The 24,062-nt window shown below is 35.6% G+C and overlaps 1 protein-coding gene across 1 annotated transcript in view; it reads left to right on the top strand.

The window, feature by feature from the left end:
• Positions 1-24,062, top strand: part of wol (Dolichyl-phosphate beta-glucosyltransferase wollknaeuel) — a 172,075-nt gene that overhangs the window by 27,937 nt on the left and 120,076 nt on the right. The window contains exons 3-4 of the mRNA XM_090412410.1: positions 625-671; positions 17,283-17,444. Coding sequence (XP_090268536.1) covers positions 625-671; positions 17,283-17,444 — 209 coding nt within the window. The remainder of the gene's footprint in view (positions 1-624; positions 672-17,282; positions 17,445-24,062) is intronic.

Below are 24,062 nucleotides of genomic sequence, written 5' to 3'. Positions count from 1 at the left end.
CATACCTATATAACGCTGATATGTGTGTATGTGTACTCATACCTATATAACGCTGATATGTGTGTATGTGTACTCATACCTATATAACGCTGATATGTGTGTGTATGTGTACTCATACCTATATAACGCTGATATGCGTGTGTATGTGTACTCATACCTATATAACGCTGATATGCGTGTGTATGTGTACTCATACCTATATAACGCTGATATGCGTGTGTATGTGTACTCATACCTATATAACGCTGATATGCGTGTGTATGTGTACTCATACCTATATAACGCTGATATGCGTGTGTATGTGTACTCATACCTATATAACGCTGATATGCGTGTGTATGTGTACTCATACCTATATAACGCTGATATGCGTGTGTATGTGTACTCATACCTATATAACGCTGATATATATATATATATATATATCAGCGTATGTAGATAGATAGATATATATAAATGTATACTCATACCTATATTATATGCTGATATATATATATATATATATATATATATATATAAATGTATATTCATACCTATATACGCTGAGATATATATGTGTGGGTGTACACACATATACACTGATATTATTGCAAAGACTTAAGGAATGCTAATTTGCTGTTTCAGTACCCCCTATGCTAAATGAGTGCCTACAGTATTTAGAAAATAGAAAGGTATGATATGTCTTTTATTCATTATCTTTTTTATATGCTAAATAATATGTTGAACATTTCATGTGTTTTCATTCCTATAATACCCTGACCCTCTCTCCTTGCCCTTCACTTTATAATAGTAATTCATTCCAAAATCAATCATACCATAAAAATATATTGAAAGTTTATTTTTCACTTGGTTAGAGTATAATAAATTTAGTTTAATCCTTTATCCAAGTGTGAGCAAACAAAGTTTGCGCCTGAAAGTATCTTCAGGACTGGGGTAAGGTGATACAACACCAGGGCAACTCCTTGTAAAGGTGTAGCAAGCTACCAGCACTCCTGTCTTAGTATCTCCTTTAATGCAAAACACATCTCCTTGCAGATATGTCTAATGTTATGCATTAAGGGAAGGGCCACTACCCAGACTAGTTTCGAGCTTTAAAGGTCGAAAGGTAGTGGCCCTTCCCTTAATGCATAACATTAAGGGAAAAGCCACTACCCAGACTAGTTTCGACCTTTAAAGGTCGAAAGGTAGTGTCCCTTCCCTTAATGCATAACATTAGACATATCTGCAAGGAGATGTGTTTTGCATTAAAGGAGATACTGAGACAGGAATGCTGGTAGCTTGCTACACCTTTACAAGGAGTTGCCCTGGTGTTGTATCACCTTACCCCAGTCCTGAAGATACTTTCAGGCGCAAACTTTGTTTGCTCACACTTGGATAAAGGATTAAACTAAATTTATTATACATTAAAATATAATATTAATCTAATAATTCATTGTATTTTGTAATTCATTATAGTATACTGAAAATTGAAATAGGCATGATTTATTAAAATATAAATCTGATTTAATTTTATTTAAAATATTAAAACATTTAAAAACTTGAAAAAATGGAGAAAAAAGATTAAAATTCTGAAGAAGTCACGCTGCTTAAAATTATTTGCAGTGTGGTGTTGTTGTGGTGTCTGGAAATCATGCTCTGGAGAGCAATAACTTTTTCAAGCCACTTCAGATCTCTAATAAGCAGGACAGTGGTCTCCCACTAAAGACAATCACAAGCATCCATGCCTGCAGCCAGATTCAGACCTGTGACCTGCTGATTGGAGTGCAGGTATGCTACTTACTTGGCCAACCAGGCTGGCAGTGGAGAATAGATACTATTCTATATATGTGTCCTTTAACCATATAATTGTAGTGTTTTGAACACTTTTTCCCTCTTGGCACCTTATATACCTTTTCAGTTCTACTGAACTTAAATCCATATTCTACTATATTTTCAGTTCGCTATTTTTCTTAAAGTAAAAATCTGATCATGATTATGCCTTTGGACTGAACCCAACTTGTTTTTTTGCAGAAGAAAACTGAAAGAGATACTATTTTGCATTTAGTATGGAAACGTCTCAGTAATTCTAATTTGCAGCTTTATTTTCCCCTTTTTTTTTTTATAGGTAGGAGCTGTTGAGATCTCATTTTCAACATGAAAATGATAATCTCATTTTATCTACATTCAGCCTTTTGACCATTGCTTCTCATTATGCAGTGCAACTACTGTAAAAGTGGAAGGAAAGATTTTTATATGGAGGCTCCATGATAATTTTGATGAAGGCTCAATGATAATTGCGATTCTGGTATAGTGGAGAAAGTGCAAAGGAGAGAGTATTAAAAATATCAGGATTGTGGAATACTGATTATGAAGACAGATTGAGAATTTATGGACTGCAGACACTAGCAAACAGGAGAAAGAGGGGTGATATGATTGAAAACTTACGAACTTCTGAAAGGGTCATACAAGATTTCAGTTGATGGAATTTTTCAATATATGGAGGGGTGAGGAAAGGGTAAGAGGACAAACCTTGGAAGCTGAGAATGAATGTTGCTAAGAAAGGGGGGGGGGGCTAGATTTTTCTCTTATAGGGTGACATGTGATTGGAATGGATTGCCATTGGATGTTGTGAGTACAAGTAGCGTGAATGAATTCAAGAATAAGTATGATAGCTGGTGCATGTAGTATGTGACCTCCCTCGATGAGACCCTGACTCCCTCGAGGTCTCTCTTAATAATAATAATAAGTGATGTGCTGAGGAGTATGTGATGAGATCATGTTTCCTTGAGGTCAGAGATGCACAGAGGGAAAGTGAAAGAGAGTATTATTTTGGAAAGTACAAATGATCTGGCATGCAACAAGTGCAACAGTGGTGTTAAGAGGAGTAACAAATGCAAATGCATTAATTATATTGTTTGTCTAGTTATTGTTATTAATGCATCACATAAATAGAAATGTGACTTTATGATAAAAATGCATCAAGTTTGCAAACTGCTAATCTTTTTTTTTTTTTTTAAATTGGAGGTGGCCATTCTAACAAAAGGGCATTATTAAAATGCAAAGAACCTATATCAGAGCTTTTCAACTGAAGGTGAGTTAGCTGTTCTAATACAGAACAGCTAACTCACCTTTAGCTGTTCTAATACAGAATAATGGAAATGTGGCAGGTTTTTTTTTCATCCAACAAAACAGGTAAACCAGCCAGAAGAACACATGCATTTGATAGTCATAATACATTGTGCACATAGGATGACTTCCCTATTAGAACACTAACTATAGCACTAACTAGAAAAAATAAAATATCACTCCTATCAAAGGATAAAATTAAACTTATGAAATTAATACAGAAGATTATATACATTCAATGCAATAGTTTAGGCTGCAAATTATCATAAACTAGGTTTCCAAGAAGCAAAGTTACTTAGCTGTGAGATGCCATTGAGCCTAACATGCATGGGCGAATGGGATATTGAGATAGCTAGAATTCCCTCCTGGAAACTTGGGTTTTTTCATCCAAAATACTGGAAAATGTACTAGTAAACAGTAAAATTTAGGGAAAATGAATATATTGCATCCATTGCAAGATTATGATGGTTAATAGAGATACAAAAGAAAAAATAAAATATCACTCCTATCAAAGGATAAAATTAAACTTATGAAATTAATACAGATGATTACATACATTCAAAATGCAATAGTTTAGGCTGCAAATTATCATAAAGTTTATTAATGTTTACTTCAAGGTATGTGACACACAATCTTAAAATATTATATGCAAATGATCATTTGAAAGTACTCTACACTTTGATCCGACTGTTTTCGTTTTTGAAAATGGTGATTCACAAAAATGGAGAATATTATTATTATTATCCTAAGACCCAATGCAGTCAAAGACTCATCTAGGAGGCCCCTTTGTCATACACAGCTCATCATACCTTGCATTAAACACATTCAAATTCTCTGCAGACATTACACTCTCAGGCTAGGTATTCCAATCAGTCACAACTCTGCATGCAAAAATACTGTTTCTCGCTCCCTTTGCTTACTCCCCCCTCCTTATACAGCTTCCAGGGATAACCTCTTGTTCTTCTCAATCTTCCACCATTTTATGAAAAATCTCTTCAACATTGATCCTATAACAATCCCTTACCGCCTCATATTTCGCTATCATATCACCCTTCTTTCTCCTATCCACTAGACTCTAAATTGCATCTTCTCAACCTTTCCTCATGTTCAACATTCCAGAGATCAGAAACTAACTTAGTCAATCGCCTCTGGACCCTTTCTAACATCTCTTTGTTCCTTTGAAAACCAGGTGACCAAATCTGTGCTTAGTAGTCCATATTTGGTCTAATCAAGGCCTTATAGAATGGAACAAGAATCTCCTTACAAGTCAGTGTCCTCTGCATCATTTCCAGAATTTGTTGTGTTTTCCTCACAATTTTGGCAATATGTCCTCTAAATTTTAGATCCTTATTCACCATCACCCCAAGATCTCTTATTTCCTCTGCCCCTCCAACAATATATCCCCACCAAGTGTAAATTCTACATCCTATCTTTGTTTCCCAAATTTTAAAACCTTGCATTTTCAACATTGAACTAGCATCCATACTCCTGTGCCCATTCACTCAATCTATTCAAGTCTTTTTGTAAGGCCAGAAGATCTGCTCTACTCCTCATAGTTCTTCCCAACTTTGCATCTTCTGCAAACAACTGAATATATCTCCATCCAAATCTTCCCCAATATCATTAACATTCAGATTTAACAGCAGTGGTCCAAAACAGATCCAAATGCACCACTAGTGACTTTCCTGTTCTGGAATGTTGCTCCCCTATACACAACTTGCTGACACCTGTCAGATAGCCAGGCTCCAATCCAATTCATTAGTCTAATATCCAACCCCATCTGCTCTAGTATGACCATTAACTTATCATGTGGTAATGTGTCAAAAGCCTTCTTTGTAAAATCTAAGTATACTACTGTGCATCCATCTCGTTCGTCCAATGAAGCCCTCACCTTATTGTAATAAATAAGTAAATTATTAAAACATGACCTTCTTTTAGCAAATCCATGCTGTCCATCAAAGATGATACCACTGTTGTCAACCCAATTCTGGATTCTGGTTCTCACCAGCCTCTCCATCACTTCTGACACACACAGATAGGCCTATAATTTTAATGCTTGAGTTCTGTCACCTCCCTTTTGAAGCGGCACAGTCTCACCTTCTTTCCACTCCTTTGGAACTTGACCCAGGTGCAAGACTCATATTAAACAAAAATGTCAAGGCAGATGCCAGTTCCCTGGCACATTTCTTCAGAATACGTGGTGATATATTATCAAGTCTAACAGCCTCATTAACATCGTTTGCTTAATTTTCCATATACCTCTTGCTCACTTAGTCTCCCCTCATCCTCAACTGCTCTAAAGCTCTCCATGATGTCACATTTGCAAGAATGAAAAACCTTTATGAACTGTCATTAAATATCTCAACTATATCCTCTGCAGCAGTTGTTCTTATACCATTTTCTCCAATCAGTGTCATCCTTCCATAATCATTCTTTTTTTTTTTTTTTTTTTTACTGGCTACATATCAATAGAACTCTGTGGGATTTCTTTTGGCTTCATTTGCTAACTGCTGCTCATACTTTACTTTTGCTATCCTTACCAACCAAGTTACCCTCCTTGCTTGTTCTTTGTAATCTCATGGAATTGATTCTTACCACCCTTGTGTTGCTTCTATAATGTCTTTTTCCTCTGTATTGCATGCTTAATCTCTTCATTCATCCATTTCACACCTACCTTATTTAACCTTCTGATCCTTGGAATACATTTAGACATTGCTTCTTCTACTAGATAGTTCCTAAATATCACCCAAGCAGCCTTGATCTCCTCAGCCAACTGCTCATTCCATGCTACACCTGCAAACTGTCTCTGAGCTTCTCATAATTATCATCCTTGTAGTTCCATATATACTCTGTCCTCACACTGCTGGCAACCACCCAGGTAATCACTTTGTGATCACTCTCACCAACTGGAATGGGATTTGACACCTCATTTATAATAACATCCTCTGATGAGATGATCAAATCAAAGACCCGCAATCCTCGTGTGCCCTCTATTACATACTGCCTGAGGTAGTTGCTCCTCATAAACTCGAGAAACTAATTTTCTTTACTTCCAGTTGCTATCTCATCATCCCAGTCTATATTGCCATAATTAAAATTGCCCATAATGATCACCCTTTTCTTATTTGCTTTGCTGATTTGATTATACATTTCATGGTCACTACCATCCACATTCTTCTTCTTCTTGAGTATTCTGCAATTCAGCAGGTTCTTCTTTTAGTAGCAGAAACTTTCCTTCCACTCTCTTCTGTTCTGAGCCTTCTCTTTCAAGGTTGTGTACCTGTCTCCATTCAGCATGTCATCTAGCATTGTTTTCCTTACTCTTCCTGTGGGTCTTTTTCCATCTATTTTTCCTTCGATGGCATCTCTGATTCTATTCCCTCTCAGAATATGTCCAATCCAGTTTCCATTGTTTCTTTTTATCCTCCTTAACAGACTTCTTTCTTCTTCTACTCTTTTTAAGACCTCTTCATTAGTTATTTTATCTGTCCATTTGATTTTTTCCATCCTTCTCCAAATCCACATTTCAAAGCCTTAATTTCTTCTTTCTTCAATGTCCAAGTTTCAGCTGCATAGAGGGCAACACTCCACACATAACAATTTATTAGTCTTTTCTTTAGGTTTCTATCCATTTTACTTCTGAATAAATTCCATTTTCTATTAAAGGCATCTCTTCCCATTGCTATTCTTGCTTTTGTCACTTTTACATCTTCCATCACTGTTAATAACACTTCCTAGATATTTAAATGTCTTTACTTGATTCAATTTTTCCCCATTTATTCTGATATCCATATTTTCCTCTTTCCACTACCATCCACATTACCAGGTATATAACAACATGCGACTAAGTATTTCATTCTATTCACCTCTATCTCATGATACTGCCTCAAAACCACTGTTACTATTTCCCCTCTTGCACCTCACTCCTCCCTTTTTACCCTTTCTATCTTCATGAAACTTCATGAAGATAGAAAGGGTAAAAAGGGAGGAGTGACAGGAAAAAAGATGACATCTTTTTTCCTGTCAAGATGTCATCCTCATCCAACCCTGTCTGACTTACTCCAACAATTTTTGGATGAACAGACTCAATCAATGCAACTATTTCATTTGCGACATAATAACAGCTGTTATGTTTGTATACACTTTCTAGCATTTGTATACAAACATAACAGCTGTTATTATGTCGTTGCTTTCTCTATATTTTACTTCATTTTATCTCTAATTAGCATGCTATCTAATCTACTGTTGTGCCTCTTAAATATTAAATCAGTACTATTTCCTTTTCGGATACTGGCAAATTTATATTATGCTGTGTCAGCCAATATCCTATAACAGAAGAGACTCTTGTTCAGGGAAACAATTCTAAATTCAAAAGGGATTCGCACAATAATTAATCTTACGCTAGCGCTGTGCAGATTCAGTTAGCAGTCGTGACCTGAATCTCACCTAAGCAATAATATCTAATTCCCTCCCACCAAAAGGTTCTGTTTCATAAGTGGTGGTTTGAATTCGTAATCAGGCATAAGCTCAGGTATAAGGTACAAAACATGTTTATTGGAAAAGCACAAAACATTTACAGTTAAGAAAATTCAAATACTCATTAGAACAAAACTCACTCTAAGTTAAGGTTCATACTTAATCACAACAATGAAATTGAGTAAGCTAAATCCTTCAATTACGAAAAGATAAGATTAAGTGTAAGCATAACACTACTAGGATATAATTCCTTTCACAAGTTATTCACAGAACATGCATTGAACACGTTAATACTCTATCAATAACTATCTTAATTCCAAATTTCATTAGTAAAGCCTAGCCATTCTCAATCAAAACACTGCCTATCAGCAGTTCTTCTTTGTTTCATGGGGTCTTAACTAATTCAATCAAATTCTCACTTAAAAGTTCTCTATTAGTGTCCTTAGTTTACAGTATACACAAAATTCTTATTCTTCTAAGCGATTTTTTAACATAGAATGAAATTCTTTACATTACCGGATCCTTTCTGATTTCATGCCACCATCTCATGTAGATCTGGATTACCTTACTGTATGGGTATCGGCCGTCTCTGCACCTGGCGAGGCACTACGCTTTTCTTTGAATCATTTCTGGACTGTGGCGTGCTTTCTACCGCTCCGCAGGAAATTTCCTCTGTTCTCTTCGATGGGACTTTATTCGAAGGCTCTGATTCTGCATAGGCCGTCGTAACACGATCAGCTTTGCTTGGAAATCCTCAAGCATTCTCAGGAATAGGCCTCGTCGTCCAACATCACTGTAGTTGACCCACCACTCTCTCACGAATCAACCGACAAATCTCCTAAAACTGGAATCCAGGAAATGAAGAAGAAAAAGGACGCCTGATATCGTGCCCTCTATTTGATCTTCTTTATCGCACAAACCTCACAGTTCATGCCCCTTGGGTGATCTCACACTCTCCCCAATCTGTTAGTTCACTGTATTCCAGGTAGCCGTTCTGATGTCGTTTTCCACGTAGGTACAGCCTCCGGCGCTACGCTCAACTCATACAGATTACATATGATTATTTTGGATTACTACTTATTATCTGTTTGGAAATTTCGTAATGTACTGGACAGCTTAATGGGATTTACAAATAATTTAACAATTTCTTTACACAATTCTCACTATTCTAACACAAAATTCTCTGCTTCTGAATTCAGTTATACAGGAATAAACTTCAGTATATATAGAACATATAATATCACATAACACAAGGAAATCTTCGCAATTATATGCTGATGTGCAGGTATCTCCTTAATTAGTAATATTTATTATGTTAAATCCTGAATAAAGAATTTCTTTGCAAGATTCCTTCATTCAGGATCTAACACAGCTCATACCATAGCTAACTGCTGTTCATACTTCACTTTTGCTACCCTTACCACTGATACCACTTATTAGATGTAACTTCTCCATACTTGAGACATTTCTTTTTCTCCTTATTCATCTTAGAACTTTTTTTCAAATCCACTCTTTTCCCTTGATCTCAGGTCATTCCCTTTTTTCTACACATGCATTCACATCTTGGAGCATCAACCTTTCTCATGAAAGGCTGCTGCAAATCTCTTTAGGTTCACAAAGGTATCAGGTAGTGCTGAATATACTGACAAAGAATTTCATAGAGCCTTGATATATCATAGGCATTTATTATTTAGCGAACTATCTCATTTGCATGCAGAATAATACTCTAGATTGGACTCTTAAAATATTGAACTCTGATTATCACAATCTGTAATCATTTTATCACTGGATACACTTCAGAATTAACTGATAAAAGTAACATAACAACAAAAAAAAACCCAACTCACACCAAGACACTAGGGAAGAATTCAAACACTTTTTCAAAACTTATCTGGCGTATGTCTCGATGGGTACTGACTGAAAGCAGTGGGAATAGTGTACTGCTGATTCGGATTGATTTGCGCTTATGCTCTGCTTCATTCTGCAAGTCTTGACATATCTCAGAATCGGTTGCTTCTCACAATTCTTTGCCTCCTCTGATCTCCATAACATTTGGGTGAAAACTGATACTGAAATGCCACTATCTGTTTCCTTTAAATGATGTAGTCTTTTTTTTTTTTCCTACAAAAAAAAAGACTGTTGGTCACTGACGTCATTTATTTGAATTCAGAATTTAAAAATTGGAAAGAAGTAGACTTTCTGGTATTTATCCCAGATGGTCTAGATCAGGGGGCCCCCAACCAACATGCCATGAACCCCGGATCTAGAAGAATGCACACAATTTAGATCCAATATACTAGTCTCATTATCCCTAATTGTTTCAGCTGTTATTTCAAGCATTGAAACCCGCTTTTTTTTTTTTTGTAATAAAAAATTTAGTATTGAAGACAAAGTTTCTACTGCTGAATTATGTGAAAACTTTATGTTGTGAACCATCTTAATAGTAGTTTTGAGTATTCTTTCGAGATTGATCATTAGCATTATGATTCTGAACTATTATAAGAAAGTAGTATTGAAAAAACTAAAGTTTATGAAATGTCTTAGCTCCATTTACAGTTAACTGACACATTCAGTATTATATATATATATATAATTATAATTATATTACAGAGGTATTTCTCTTCTGACTGTTCCTTGTAAGATTTATGCCAGTATATTTGAGAAATGGTTGAGAAGGATTGTGGAAGAGAAGCTTGGTGAAGAACAAGCTGAATTCGGGCCAAACATAGACTGTCAGGATCAGATTTTCACTTTATGACAAATAGTTGAGAAGTCATGGGAATATAACAGAGATCTGTATTTAAGTTTTGTAGATCTGGAAAAATCATATGACAAGGTGCAAAGAGAGAAGCTATTCAAAATGCTACAATCGTATGGTGTCAGTGGGGCATTATATCAAGCAATACTTAGTCTTTATATGAGTTGTAAGTCAGCAGTCAGAATTGAATGAAGTACAGGAAGATGGTTTAATGTTAAATTTGGTGTCAGATAAGGATGTACATTATCCCCTCTTTTATTCATTATCTATATGGATCACATTTTGAAGGGAAGTGGTATTAAACCTGATATCAAAATTGGAGATGTTAATGTCAGCTCTTTGCTTTATGTGGATGATGTTATACTTCTAAATAAATCCACTACAAGTCTGCAAGATTCTCTGACTAAATTGAATAACTGTTGTAATAGATATGGTATGAAGGTCAGCAATAAAAAGACAAAGACAATGAAAATAGGCAGAATAATTGAAAATGTCAACTGTATTGTGAATGGAGAACCTATGGAACAAGTAAAACATTTCAGCTACTTAGGCACAATTTTTAGTGAAGATGGTAAATTCAATATAGAATAACAGAATCAGCAAAGCTGCTATGGTGGGAAGTCAACTGAATAAATTCATATGGAATAGGAGAAATTAGTCAAAACACTAAATTAGCTATATAGAAGACAGTGTTCAAACAGTTTTAACCTATGGATCTGAGAGCTAGGTTAGAAGTAATACACTTGATCAAAGACTAGAGACCACAGATATGAGAGTCCTGAGAACGATTAGGGGCATGAACAGATAATATCAATGGCAACATCATATTAAAAACGAGGATATTAGGAAAGAACTTGACATTGTTAGCATCCGGGAATGTGTTAACAGAGCTAATCTCAGGTGATATGGTCACTTAAACAGAATGGGAGAGGAACGATTAGCAAAGCAAGTGTTTTCTGCCAGGTTGGCAGGACAGAGAAAGACCAAGATATAGGTGGATTGATATGATAAAAAGTGCCTTAGAAGATAGAAATATAAGGTCTGACAATGTGAAGCCTTGACAGGTAACAGATTGATTTGGAGGAAAATTGTAGATAAGCAGTTAGTAATGATGTAAATTTTTCATGTAGTACTATCATATCCTGTATATCCCTTGAGGGTAAATGTCAGGAATTTGATGATCTCTCTCTCTCTCTCTCTCTCTCTCTCACACAATGGACAAAACATTAGAGATACCTACCTAATAGTATTTCAGTCCTCCTCTAGTGCGAATAGTAGCATGTACTTTCCAAGGCATTAACCTCTACCAGATGCCAGAGGTAATTCCAGCAGTGCCTGTTGCGACATTTCCACAACTGCACCTAAGACATCTGTCCCAGATATGAGGATCTTATATCTTACTCCACGGCATCCCAGAGAGATTTGATAGGATTTAAATCGGGAACATTGGGGGCCACTGGATAGTCCTAAACTCAGATGAGTGTTCTTCAAGCCATGCCTGGATGGTTGTAGCCTGGTAAGGCAGTGCACTATCCTGCTGAAACAATCAGCATGAAGGCCATAGAAGTGCGTAGGTGATGAGCAAGCACTTTCTGGTAGCTCACAGCATTGAAGGATCTCTCCAGACACACTGAGGAACCTAATGTGTCACATGAGAAGACAACCCCCCCAAGTGCTATCACAGAGCTACCACCTCCTTGAACAGAGCCCACCTGGTATGCCAGGGCTGTTGCCTCATTTTATCGATGCCACACCTGCACCCTTCTGTTAAGAGATTGTTTATTTTATTTCATCTCTGAGTGTTTATAATTACACAAGGATTCAATTCAGATTGGTGCAATGACTTTTAAGTAATTCTTTTAGAATCTGGAAAATTATTGATTCAAGACCAAATAAAAAATATATACCTTTAATGAAACTAAAACATTATATACATTTAAATACATTACATAAATAACTATAAAGTTAGCTGGAGCCAAGGTTTTCTAAAATAAATCTACACTTCAGAGATTTTCTTATCCAAAAATAAAAAATCATTAATTCTCTGACTCATTCTATTATTGGATTGTTTGACATATACTTAATCATTTCTACCAGACTAAACGCCTTGTTTTCACAACAACAAAAATGTTCATCAGAGTCAGTTTCTTTCTTAGGCCCTTTCCGAAAATATAACTTTTTTCTTCTTCTTTTCCATGGGATCCTTTATCTCCATTATATAGTACACAATATTATTCCTCTTGTCTCACTGAAGTATAAATATTTCCTCTTGTAGTTCTATTTGACACACACAGTTTACTAATTTTTGTACCAGAGAAAAAGGTTTTTTATACTACTTCATAAACATATCTAAGTTGAGCTTTTCATGTTAAGCCACTTTACAGTTTCAAATTTCATCAGTTGCTTTTTCCATTGTAATCTGTTTTCCATAGTAAAATTTCATCTTCTGCCCTTAAGACAGAAGATGAAATTTTCCATTTAGCATTTCCTCGAACATTCAATTAGAATGCTGACTGCAATATCTTCTTTTATTTACTAAATACTTGTTGACATTTGAACTCCTCCAGTTAAAGACTTGCAGCTATACGATTCCTTTTCGGAATCTTCTATTAATATTCTCCCAATTGTCACGTAAAACTTAAAACTTCCTAAGAACAAAACTTCTCCGGTCTGCGTTCTTAAACTTCCATTAGCTCTCTAATTATTTTCCTTGTTACCCGATACCAAATGCTCACTCTCTGTCAGCTGTCAGTCACCAATCAATCTCCTCTGCGAGCATGCACACTCCATGTAGATAGCCAGCGAGAAGTTACACGTAATGGCTGACACGTTGTCTCCGTTAGCATAAACAGAATGCCTAAACAAACCACCACAAATACCTCAACACCTACAATTTTATATTACAATAAAGAAGATTACAATTATTACAAACTGTTAAATCTATTAAGTACATCAATTTTCAAATGCTTTACATTTTCTTCTTCATGTGTCATCCCCTAGAAGGAGGTTGGCAACCATGTCATGGAACTTTTTTCTTTTTTTTGTTGCTCTGGAACATTTATGGTAATTAAAGCCAGTCCAGTCCTTAATGTCTTCAAACCACATTCTCCTGGGTCTGCCTCTCCCTCTTTTTCCATCCAGTTTCCCTTCTAATATTAATTTCTGAATGCCTTTTTGTCTAGTTAGATGTCCAAAATATTTAAGTTTTTGTTCTTTAATTATTTTCATTAATGTTCTTTTCATTTTTGCTTTCTTTAAAACATCTCCGTTTTTCATTTTCTCTGTATGGTATTTTTCTCTGCTTCTTTATTTAGAGTCCAAGTTTCACTGTTGTAGAGAAGGCTTGACCAGATATAGCATTTTATTAATCTTTTTCTTGTGTCTATATTAATGTCTCTGAATGTTAGAATAGTTTTCATATCAATAAAGGCTTTTCTTGCTATCTCTATTCTTCTTTTTATTTCTTTAAGGGAATTTCATCTGTCTGTAAACATTTGTCCCATATATATATTTTTCTTTCTGTTAACAGTTATGTTTAGTTTCTTATTGATTGGCTCTTTTGATATAATCATGCACTTTGTTTTCTTTAGGTTAATAATTAATCCCATGTCTATGCTTCTGTTGTAAATTTCTGTGACTAAGTTTTGAAGATCATCTTCAGATTCAGCTATAAGGACTGTGTTGAAAGTTTTTTTTTTTTTTTTTTTTTTCACTTGGTTAGAGTATAATAAATTTAGTTTAATCCTTTATCCAAGTGTGAGCAAACAAAGTTTGCGCCTGAAAGTATCTTCAGGACTGGGGTAAGGTGATACAACACCAGGGCAACTCGTTGCAAAGGTGTAGCAAGCTACCAACAGTCCTGTCTCAGTAACTCCTTTAATGCAAAGGATTAAACTAAATTTATTATACTCTAACCAAGTGAAAAATAAACTTTCAACATCTTTCTCTAAATCCAGAGTAATTTATTAAAAAAGGGTGGCACACCATTTGGCAACTCCTATAGGTAGAGATGACCTGTGAATGCTTCTGCCTGGTATCTCAGCTTGGGCCTGGCTCCCACTGAAGACCTCAATAAAGGTCGAAACTAGTCTGGGTAGTGGCCCTTCCCTTAATGCATAACATTAGACATATCCGCAAGGAGATGTGTTTTGCATTAAAGGAGTTACTGAGACAGGAGTGTTGGTAGCTTGCTACACCTTTGCAACGAGTCGCCCTGGTGTTGTATCACCTTACCCCAGTCCTGAAGATACTTTCAGGTGCAAACTTTGTTTGCTCACACTTGGATAAAGGATTAAACTAAATTTACTATAAGGACTGTGTCATCTGTATACCTGAAGTTGTTGAAGTTCCTACCCTCGACTTTTACACCCTTCCGTTCTGAAATTTTTTAAAACTTGCTCACTATATATATTGTACGGTAAGGGTGATAAGATACATCCTTGTCTTACTCCTTTTTGGATTTCAAAGTTGTCAGAATATGCATTTTTATATCTTATTGAGGCCATTTGATTCCAGTATATATTTGTAATTATATGTAGATCTTTTCCTTTTAATCCGTTATTCTGTAGGATATGTATTAATTTCTTGTGATCTATTGAATCAAATGCTTTGCTGTAATCAATAAAACAAAGATATATGTTTTTCTGGTTATCAAGGCTTCGTTCACATAATGTTTTCAAATTGAAAATTCCTACTCTTGTACCTTTGTCTTTTTGAAAACCTGATTGAGTGTCTTCTATTTCTACTGACAAAGTGCTTTTTATTCTTTCTAGGATTATTCTCAGTAATAATTTTGTAACATGGCTTGTTAAACTTATTAGTCTATATTCTGAACATTCAAAAGTTCTTGGAATTTTGGGAATAGCGACAAAGATGGATTTCCTTAGATCATCAGGGATGTATCCTGTATCATAGATGTTATTAAAAATAACCTTTAGGTCATTAAGTGTGTTTTCATTATTTATTTATTTACATTTTATTTAGACAATAATAATAATATCAATAACTGGCACATCACAAGTGCCAATGCATGTATTATGAAACCAAAACTAACAATATATTAACATAGAGAAATAATTGTAAAAGATTCATAATTGTAAATCATGAATATTTTTACACTTCCATGAGCTCAGTACAACTGATAACAGGATTCATCAGACCACATGACTCTGGTATGCTCTGCAGAGGTCCAGTTTTGATAGTCCCGACATCAGGCGAGGTGCAATGCCTGATAACAATCTGTAGACGGTAAATGATTAGGGCGTTGGCTTCTGTAGCCCATGGTATGCAGGGTATGGCATACCATTTGCTTGCTGATGCTGCTTGGACCTCCGCTGACATTGAAACTGGATGTGATTTGTGCTGCCGTTGCCCTGTGGTTCATCTGTATGAATCTGGGCAGTCTACATTGACCTCGGTCATCAGTGGCATCTGGTCGGTCACCACTTGCTTGCTGGGTTCTGGTATGTCCGTTGATGGTATATAGAACTTTGATATGGTTGCCATCTAGCACCTCAGAGTTCTTATCACTTGGGTGATAGAATAAACATCTGTCTTCAGGCCCAGTAATATATCTACAATCAAAGTCTCTAAGATCACCACATTTACCCATATTCGTCAATTGTGATACACTGTTGGGAAGCCCTGATGTTTGCCTATTTACTGTCTGTGTTTGGTTTGTGTACATTTTCACTCTGCACTGTGGATGCCAGTGTCAACTTCCCATCACCCTTATCTCTGTTTTGTCCATTGATTGTATATATATAAAGCTTATTTTTATTATCTGTTGAAACTGATGATTCATATAAAGGCATAATTAATGTCCTAATTGTTCTAAAATGGTTTAATTTTGAATCTAATATAATGTACTTCGTTCCTCTTAAATTCTGTAGGATAATAATAAAGAAAACACGAGAGCTCTTACAGATTAAGTTAAAACTGTTTTATGCTGGTTTAGGTTTCAGGAACTATCATAATTTACAGCTAATATATTTTTCCTCCTGAGTAATGAGACTTGTGACTCCTGAGTCTTGTGTAATTCATAATGTTTTCCAAATGTATTAATGAAATGAAATGGTTTCTAAGAATAAATTTTGAGAATTTGTAGATCTTCAGAATGGTCCAAAAGTTCTTCACTTTATAATGTGTTTCAGAAAAACAAGCATGTATTGATAGTCAGATTCATGAAATGTTTACCATGCATTTGATGTGAGCACTATTTGTTACATGATAAGATCCACTTGGATCTTGTGTTTTAACAAATTAGATCCAGTTGGATTTTCTTTGCCTTTATGAAGTCCATTGGTGTAGTGTCTGGCAATGATCGAGGATAGGAGATACTATGAGATCATCCCTGTCGATTTATCAGTTTCTTCTTAGAACCCTAAAACATATACTCATGTTTTGTAAATTCACTTTCACAAAGATATGAAATTTTTGTCTCATCCATACACAAAAATTTATAAACTGTCCGCTCTCAAACATTTCCTCAAATGTCACTTGGCACAGTTTACTTCAAGTCTTCTCTAAGATCTTTTTATTGTAAGCTGTGGAACACCTCTGTAGCTGTTTGTATTATGTCATTATTGTGAACTCTTACTTCTGTTAAAAACTTTTGCCATGAAATTATCACCTCCTAGTACAAAACTAAAACAAAACTTGGCTAATCCTTGCAAGATTATTTAAGATATACATTAGTATACATGAAATGTGTATCTGTATATGCATATGTATAAGTTATAGTTTGGAAAAAATGTAAATTTCATTCACCAAATTCAGAATATGTTGTAAGTTTATGAATACTATTTTTCCTGGCTTTAATATAAAAAAAAAAAAGTAATAAAATGAATTTAAAAATTGGCCATGAAAAAATGATCTGATACTCTAATAAATTGTTCTTTCTTTTTATTTTATTGAGCATTTGTTATAACTATTTCTGTTTTAGAAAATAGATAAATCCTTTACGTATGAAGTGATAATAGTGGATGATGGCAGCACTGATGAAACTACTAATGTTGCTCTTCAATATGCAAAGAAATTAGGGATAGATACAGTGCGAGTTCTTACCTTAGTGCAGAATCGAGGCAAAGGAGGAGCTGTTAGGCTGGTAAGGCATTTAAAAATTTTGCATATTCAGAATTGATACTCTTGAATCAATTATTTAAGCACTTTCAATAGCTTGAGAATAATCTATTCTTATTTTAATCAGTGAAATGCAATTCATTCAAGCAAATTAATATATGAGTAAAAAAAAAAAAAAATCATAAGTTTGTTTTTTGATTGTTGCTTTTATTTACCAATTCTGTAAATAAAGGCCAATTCTGTTTTATGTTGTTTACTTGAATTCAGAATTAATACTTACAAATGTAAATATGTTTATCTAACTTATTGTGTCTAATGTGACACAATGCCTACTTTGTTAATTATCTGATTTTGTCATAATGAAATATGACCAATAAAAGGATGGCATACGGATATGTCATTTTATCTTCTGAGAGTACTCTGTCTTATTATCTTATTATCAGTATTATTATTATTGAGACCTCCAGGGAGTTGAGACCTCATCGAGGGAGGCTATATACATCACGCAAACCAGCTGTCGTACTTTCTCCTAAATTCATTCACACTAGATGCACTCACTACCTCTAAAAGCAAACTATTCCATTCACTGCTCTGTGAGAGAAAAACCTAGCCCTTACTCCTTTCTTGACTGCAAACAAACTTAACTACTGTGGATGCTCCTGTGTCATCTCCCCATCTTCTATATAACAAACATTTCATCATGCGATATCTTGTAACATCCATTCAGAAGTTAATAGAGCTCTATCATATCACTCCTCTTTCTCTTGTTCTCCAGAGTCTGTAATATGGGATTTAGATTATAAGCTTTCCCTCATAATCTAAATCCCATAATCCTGATATTACACATTACATAGTGGAGTGTGTTGTTATAGACATGGTGGATCAGTTGCTAGTGATGAAGAAATGCATCACCAAATAGAGATGATGGGTGTGAAAAGAGTAATCATAATGGAAGACTTTAATTATCCAAATATTAATTGGGTAGCAGTAAAATCTCGCAAGAAGAGTAAAACTGAATTTATTCAGCTGTTGCAAGACAACTTCTTTAAGCAGCATGTGACAGAATGAACTCAAGGTCAAAGAGTGTTAGAATTTGATTATAGTGTCAGAGGGTGTTTCAATTAAAGATGTAACTATTCTACCTCTGGTTGGTGACAGTAATCTTAGTCACTTAGGAAGTGACTAAGTTTATGAATGTTCCATTCAGAAAAGGTTACATGTTAAACTACAAGGCAGGACATTATGACAAACTGAGGAGTATACTGAGTTCAGGAGAATGATATTGGTTGCTGGATGGGAAGAATTGACAGTGCATGGGAAACATTTAAAAAATACTTAAATGATGCAATATCAGAATGTGTCTCAAGAGTTTAAAGAATAAATAGGGTAGGAGTCAAATGGATGTGTAATCTTATTAAGCAAGAGATTTGTAAGAAACAGATGATGTGGACAGAATACCATGTACGTGAGAATGATGTCCATTATGAAAATTATAAGCAGCAAGGTAGAATAGGGACAACTGTTGTACGGAAGGCTAAAAGTCTGAGTATGAAAAGAAACTGGCTCTGCACTCTAAAGATAATCCACAAGAATTCTGTTGATATGCTGCAAGTAAAAGAAAGATTGAATATGAAAGAATAACTCTTCTGAATGCAGATGGTGTGAAGGTGACAGATGCAGAAGAGGTTGTTCAACTAATGAGTGCCCATTTTGCTAAAAGCTATCTACTTGGTGTATACAACGTTTAATTCACTTATTTTGTATCCAAACACAAGTGGTACAGTAGTAAGTAATCGGTACAACATTATTTACAACAAATTAGGATATATTACAAATGAGAACAGCTTAAATTTAATAGATAGGTAAGTTATACAGGTAATAATATGTAAAATATGAAGGAAAAAGAAACTATATATAAGTTACATATAATAAATATGGTCAGATGTTCCTCCAGTATATTGCACAATCAACTTCTCTTTCTGTGCAGGATGCAAGGTCCTCTTTTGTGCGTGACAATTGAAGAAGGTGTTCCATGGACTGGGTTGCTTCAGACTTACAATTATCTGGTTCAGTGAGGTAACCCCATTTGATGAGGTTTTGTTTGCAACATCCTATCATTCGTAGTCTATTGAGGATTTTTCAAGTATTCCAGCCCAAGTGGACACCATGTGGAAGATGTTTGACTGTTGGAATACCAGTATTACTCTCAGGGTATTGTGCAAACCATTGTTGAAGTCTTGTCTCTGGGAAGTTTTTAGGTGGTTCAACAGTTACCAGGAAGCTATGTTGGGATCTTAGTCTTTGGGGCACTGTGGTCTGGCTGAATAGTGGGTGGCGTTCATCATTCATTTGTCTGCTTCTTTCATCAGCTGAGAATGCAGATCTTAGAATTGAAGGGGGTGCAGTACCAGCCAATGTACACAGGTCTTTTAGTGGTGTTGGTTTCAGGCATCATGTAATTAAGCGGCAGCTTTCATCCAATGCTGGATCAAGTTTTTCAGCATGGCAGGATCTGGACCATACTGGGCAGGCATATTCAGCAGAAGAATAGCAAAAGGCCAAGGCAGAAGAGCTCAGTGTGTTAGGATCTGCACCCCATTTGGAGGAGGTAAGCTTTCTTAGTTGTTTCTTGCATTCACTTTTGCCTTTGTTTTTTCTGTGTGGGTTTTATATGAGAGGGTGTGATCAAATGTCACACTGAGGTAGATTGGGTTCCAGGAATGTTCTATTTTAGAGCCTATCCAAGAAATCTAGCTTCCTGTTGGCTTCCTTATTGTTAAGGTGGAAAAGGCCAGTCTGGGTTTTCAAGGGGTTTGGTTTTAGTTGATTGCTGGTATAGTATGTAGTTAGACTATTTAAGGCAAGTGATAGAGTAGTTTCAATGAACTTGAAATTTCTTTATCGAGTAGCTATGGCAAGGTCATCAGCATAGATAAAATTTCTAGTTCCTGGAAAGATGGGGAGATCATTGACATAGATATTGAAAAGTAATGGTGATAACACTTCCTTGGGGGAGGCCATTTTTTTGGAGGTGCCAGCGGCTCTCCCCCCCCCCCCCAGGTCCACAAAAACGTCTGTTTTCCAAGAGTGATTGGATCAGGAGGACAAGGTGATAGTCTCTAGTTATTCTGTATATTTTATTTCCTAGTGTGAGATGGTGTATGGTATCATATGCTGCAGTTAGGTCTACAAAGACTGCTCCTATGGCTAGTTTTTCTCATAGCCATTTTCTATATATTGAGTGAGATTGAGAATTTCTGCTGTACAGGATTTGCGTGGTCTAAACCAGCCTGCTCAGCAATAAGATGGTTTTCGATTAGGAGTTGTAGCCTATTCAAAATTAATAATTCATGAAGTTTAAAGATGTTGCTGAGTAGTGATAGGTCTGTAATTTTTTGCTTCAGTTGGCATTTTCCCATCTGGAGGCATCTGATGATGCCTCCATATAGTTGATATCCTTAGCATTCTGAGGCAAGTGTTGTGTAGGTTTAATAACCACTCTTTAGTCCTGGATCCAAAATGCTTTATTTGTTCATTACAGATATCATCAAGGCCTGCAGATTTTCTAGATTTATTGCAGCATTGAGTTCAGTGATCGTGAAGTCTGTGTTAATCATATTTTGTTCCTCACTTGGGGTTCTAAATATCTTATTTTTTGGGTGCTTTTTAGGGAATTTTCCATTCAGCATCAGCTGGTGAGCAATTTGATTAACTGTTACCTGTGAATGCTTATTTGGCATAGTGAAATCCTTTCTAATTCTTTTGATAAAGTTCCATGCCTTTCTGCTACTATGAGTCATGTCAAAGGTTTCTATTTCTTTTTTCCATGAGGAATGGCTTTCCTCTGCCATCTCGGAGCATAATTTTTCTTCTGCATGGAGTCTCCTCTGAGAAGGGGTTAGTGTTGTAAAGTTGTAATTAGCATAGTGGGCTTGTATATCATTGGAAAGGCCTGGAATATAGTTTATGCAGCATCCTCGAGGGACGTGTTTGTTGGAGATTTTCCTCAGTATTTTTGAATTAGGGATACTCTTGTGGTTTGGAGGGGACTGGCCCTGTGGAGCAGTCAAGATCTTCCATGAAACCCTTCCAATTAGTTTTTTTGAAATTAAATCATCATCTGTAAGTAACTGTGTTAGGCATAATGTCTGGGTTGAATTGAAGTATTATAGGTCTATGTTGAGTATGTACAATGGGCTTTAAAACGTTTTTAACACAAGTGTTGGATATTTTTCAACTAACAAATATGAGGTCAGGGTTATAGCCCTGCTTCCATCTGCCACTGTTGAAAGATACAGGAAGTTTTGGATTGTGTATCAGCAGCCCATTTTTCAAAAAATTATCCATCTTTGTTGGACTTTGTGTAATCCCAGTTATTACTATGGCTGTTAATACTCCCAAAATCTTGCAAGGAGATTGCAAATACAACTCAAAAGTAAATTGCAATGCTGAAATGAACGTTCACGGTAAAGATAAGGATAGTCATATATGCATTATTATCGAGGAGGATGTCGGGGAAGGAGAAAGCTTCTTCCGGTGGTTTATAAATTGAGGTGATTGAGATTATTATAATCAGATTTAAATGTGATTATAATAATCTCAATGTTTCTGCTGTTCATTGAGTCAGTGGACGATGGAATTAAGTTTTCTTTAGTAATTATTGCACTACCATATTTATCATGGGATATCTTTTTGATCAGTTTTTATGCCATGGATGTAAGGTCTGGTGATACCTTCCCCTCTGTGAGTTTCTTGCAGGCAGAGCACATCACAGGCATTATCTCCACAAATATTTGCAATGAAATCTTGCATGATACTGGAGAAGCCCTCATTATTAAATTATATTATTTTTAGGCCTGGCCCCAGGTGAGATTCATTAAGCAGAAATTTGGGAGCATTTTAGTTTGATCACTTGCATTTGGTTGGTAGCAGCTTTAGCTTCCCTTAATAGGTACTCACTGGGTACAGGAACAAGAACCTAGTTACTACACACCCTATTGAGTTCATTGCTACCTCTCCACTGAATGAAGAAACTCAGGTGTATAAAAAGGAGGTATTATGCACAACTGAATAACAATTCAACAATAGGGACCGTTGGGGATATTAGTATGGGTGCTAAAAGAGTGTTCAGCTGAATCGACTATTCCTTTGACCAAGCTGTATAATTTGAGTTTCAGAACAGGGAAGATTCTGCAGAAATAGATATATATGGTAATCTCATTGCACAAGGCTGGTGCAAAAGCTGATCTATCCATCTATCGACCAATCGATATCTCAGGAGTGAATCTCTACTTTGCAATGAATAGCATGGATTTACTAAGGGAAGGTCATGTTTTAGCAGTTTGCTCACATTCTATAATAATGTTACTATTGAACTAGACAAGGGGAACGGATACACCAGGATACTTACTAAGGCTTTTGACAGAATACAGCATCGAAGACTGTTGCATAAATTGGAGAATATGAGTTTGATTATAAAATACAGGTATCCTTTGCTTAATGCGGGATTTGATTAACGTGGCGAAATTAATTGCGGCAATCCCTTGATATACGCGGCAAGAGTTTTGATTAATGTGCCTTTTACCCTGCGATGCTCGCAGCTGATCTGACAGATAATGCAAAATGTTTAATATAAATATTTTTACACAATTCAGTGTATAGATTTGGAGGTCATGAGTAGCTATGCATTCATATGTTATGAGTGATATTCTGTGTTTTTTGCTGTCAGTTTGGTTTAACACATTATGTAAAGGTTTATGATATTTGACAGTAAATTGTATCCAAGAGATACTGTGACCTCCGATGTCAGTATAGTATGATTTAGTTGTTGTTTTTTTTATTCTTGTTCAATAATTTCTAGATTGTAACTGAAAAGAAATAAACCATCATGTATTACTGAAATAGAGAGCTAAAGACTTATTTATCATACATGGCCCCTAGGAGATGTGCTTTACATTTATGGAAAATACTAAGGAAAGTGATTGGAGCTTACTCCACCCTTTACTACGAGTTTCCCATAAGGTTGCTTATGCTTGCATTCCCCGAAACTTTTAGTTTCTATATACAGTATTCGGCATGAAACTCTTGTAGTTTCTATATTTGGCTATGGAATAATGTTGGATTCTATATCCACTTAATTTGTACCATCATGTATTATATTTGCAGTGTTTTCCTTATGTTTCATTGCTTGTTTGCTGAGGTCTGGAGAGTCATTTTGCTTGTTATCATAGAATTTATGCTGATAAAAAAAAAACAACAACTAAAACTGTTCAAACGACTCTTGATAACTTCTTGTATTTATTAAACATTTACTTTGCATTCATTTTTTATCTTTCCTAAAAGAGTACTATATAAAACGGATTATTAATACAGTAATCGATCATGGACGAATTGTGATTTTTACCATTGATTATTAGATTTGATTAATGCGATTTTAATATACGCAGCAAGTGGTGTATATGGGAGATGTGAGTCTGCAAGATTTAAGGTAACTAGTGGTGTACCAACCACAAGGATCAGTCCTTGGTCCACTGTTATTCAATCTGTACATTAATGATATTGGGAAGGATTTGACAGGCAACACATGGCTATTTGCTGATGATGCAAAGATAGATAGGGCAATCAGGAATGCTGCTGTATGCAG

This window comes from Typopeltis vanoorti, chromosome 2, assembly GCF_054136105.1.
Source record: "Typopeltis vanoorti isolate ZY-2024b chromosome 2, IOZ_Tvanoo_1.0, whole genome shotgun sequence".
NCBI classification, from domain to species: Eukaryota; Metazoa; Arthropoda; class Arachnida; order Uropygi; family Thelyphonidae; genus Typopeltis; species Typopeltis vanoorti.
This window is presented reverse-complemented; position numbering and strand designations above follow the sequence as displayed.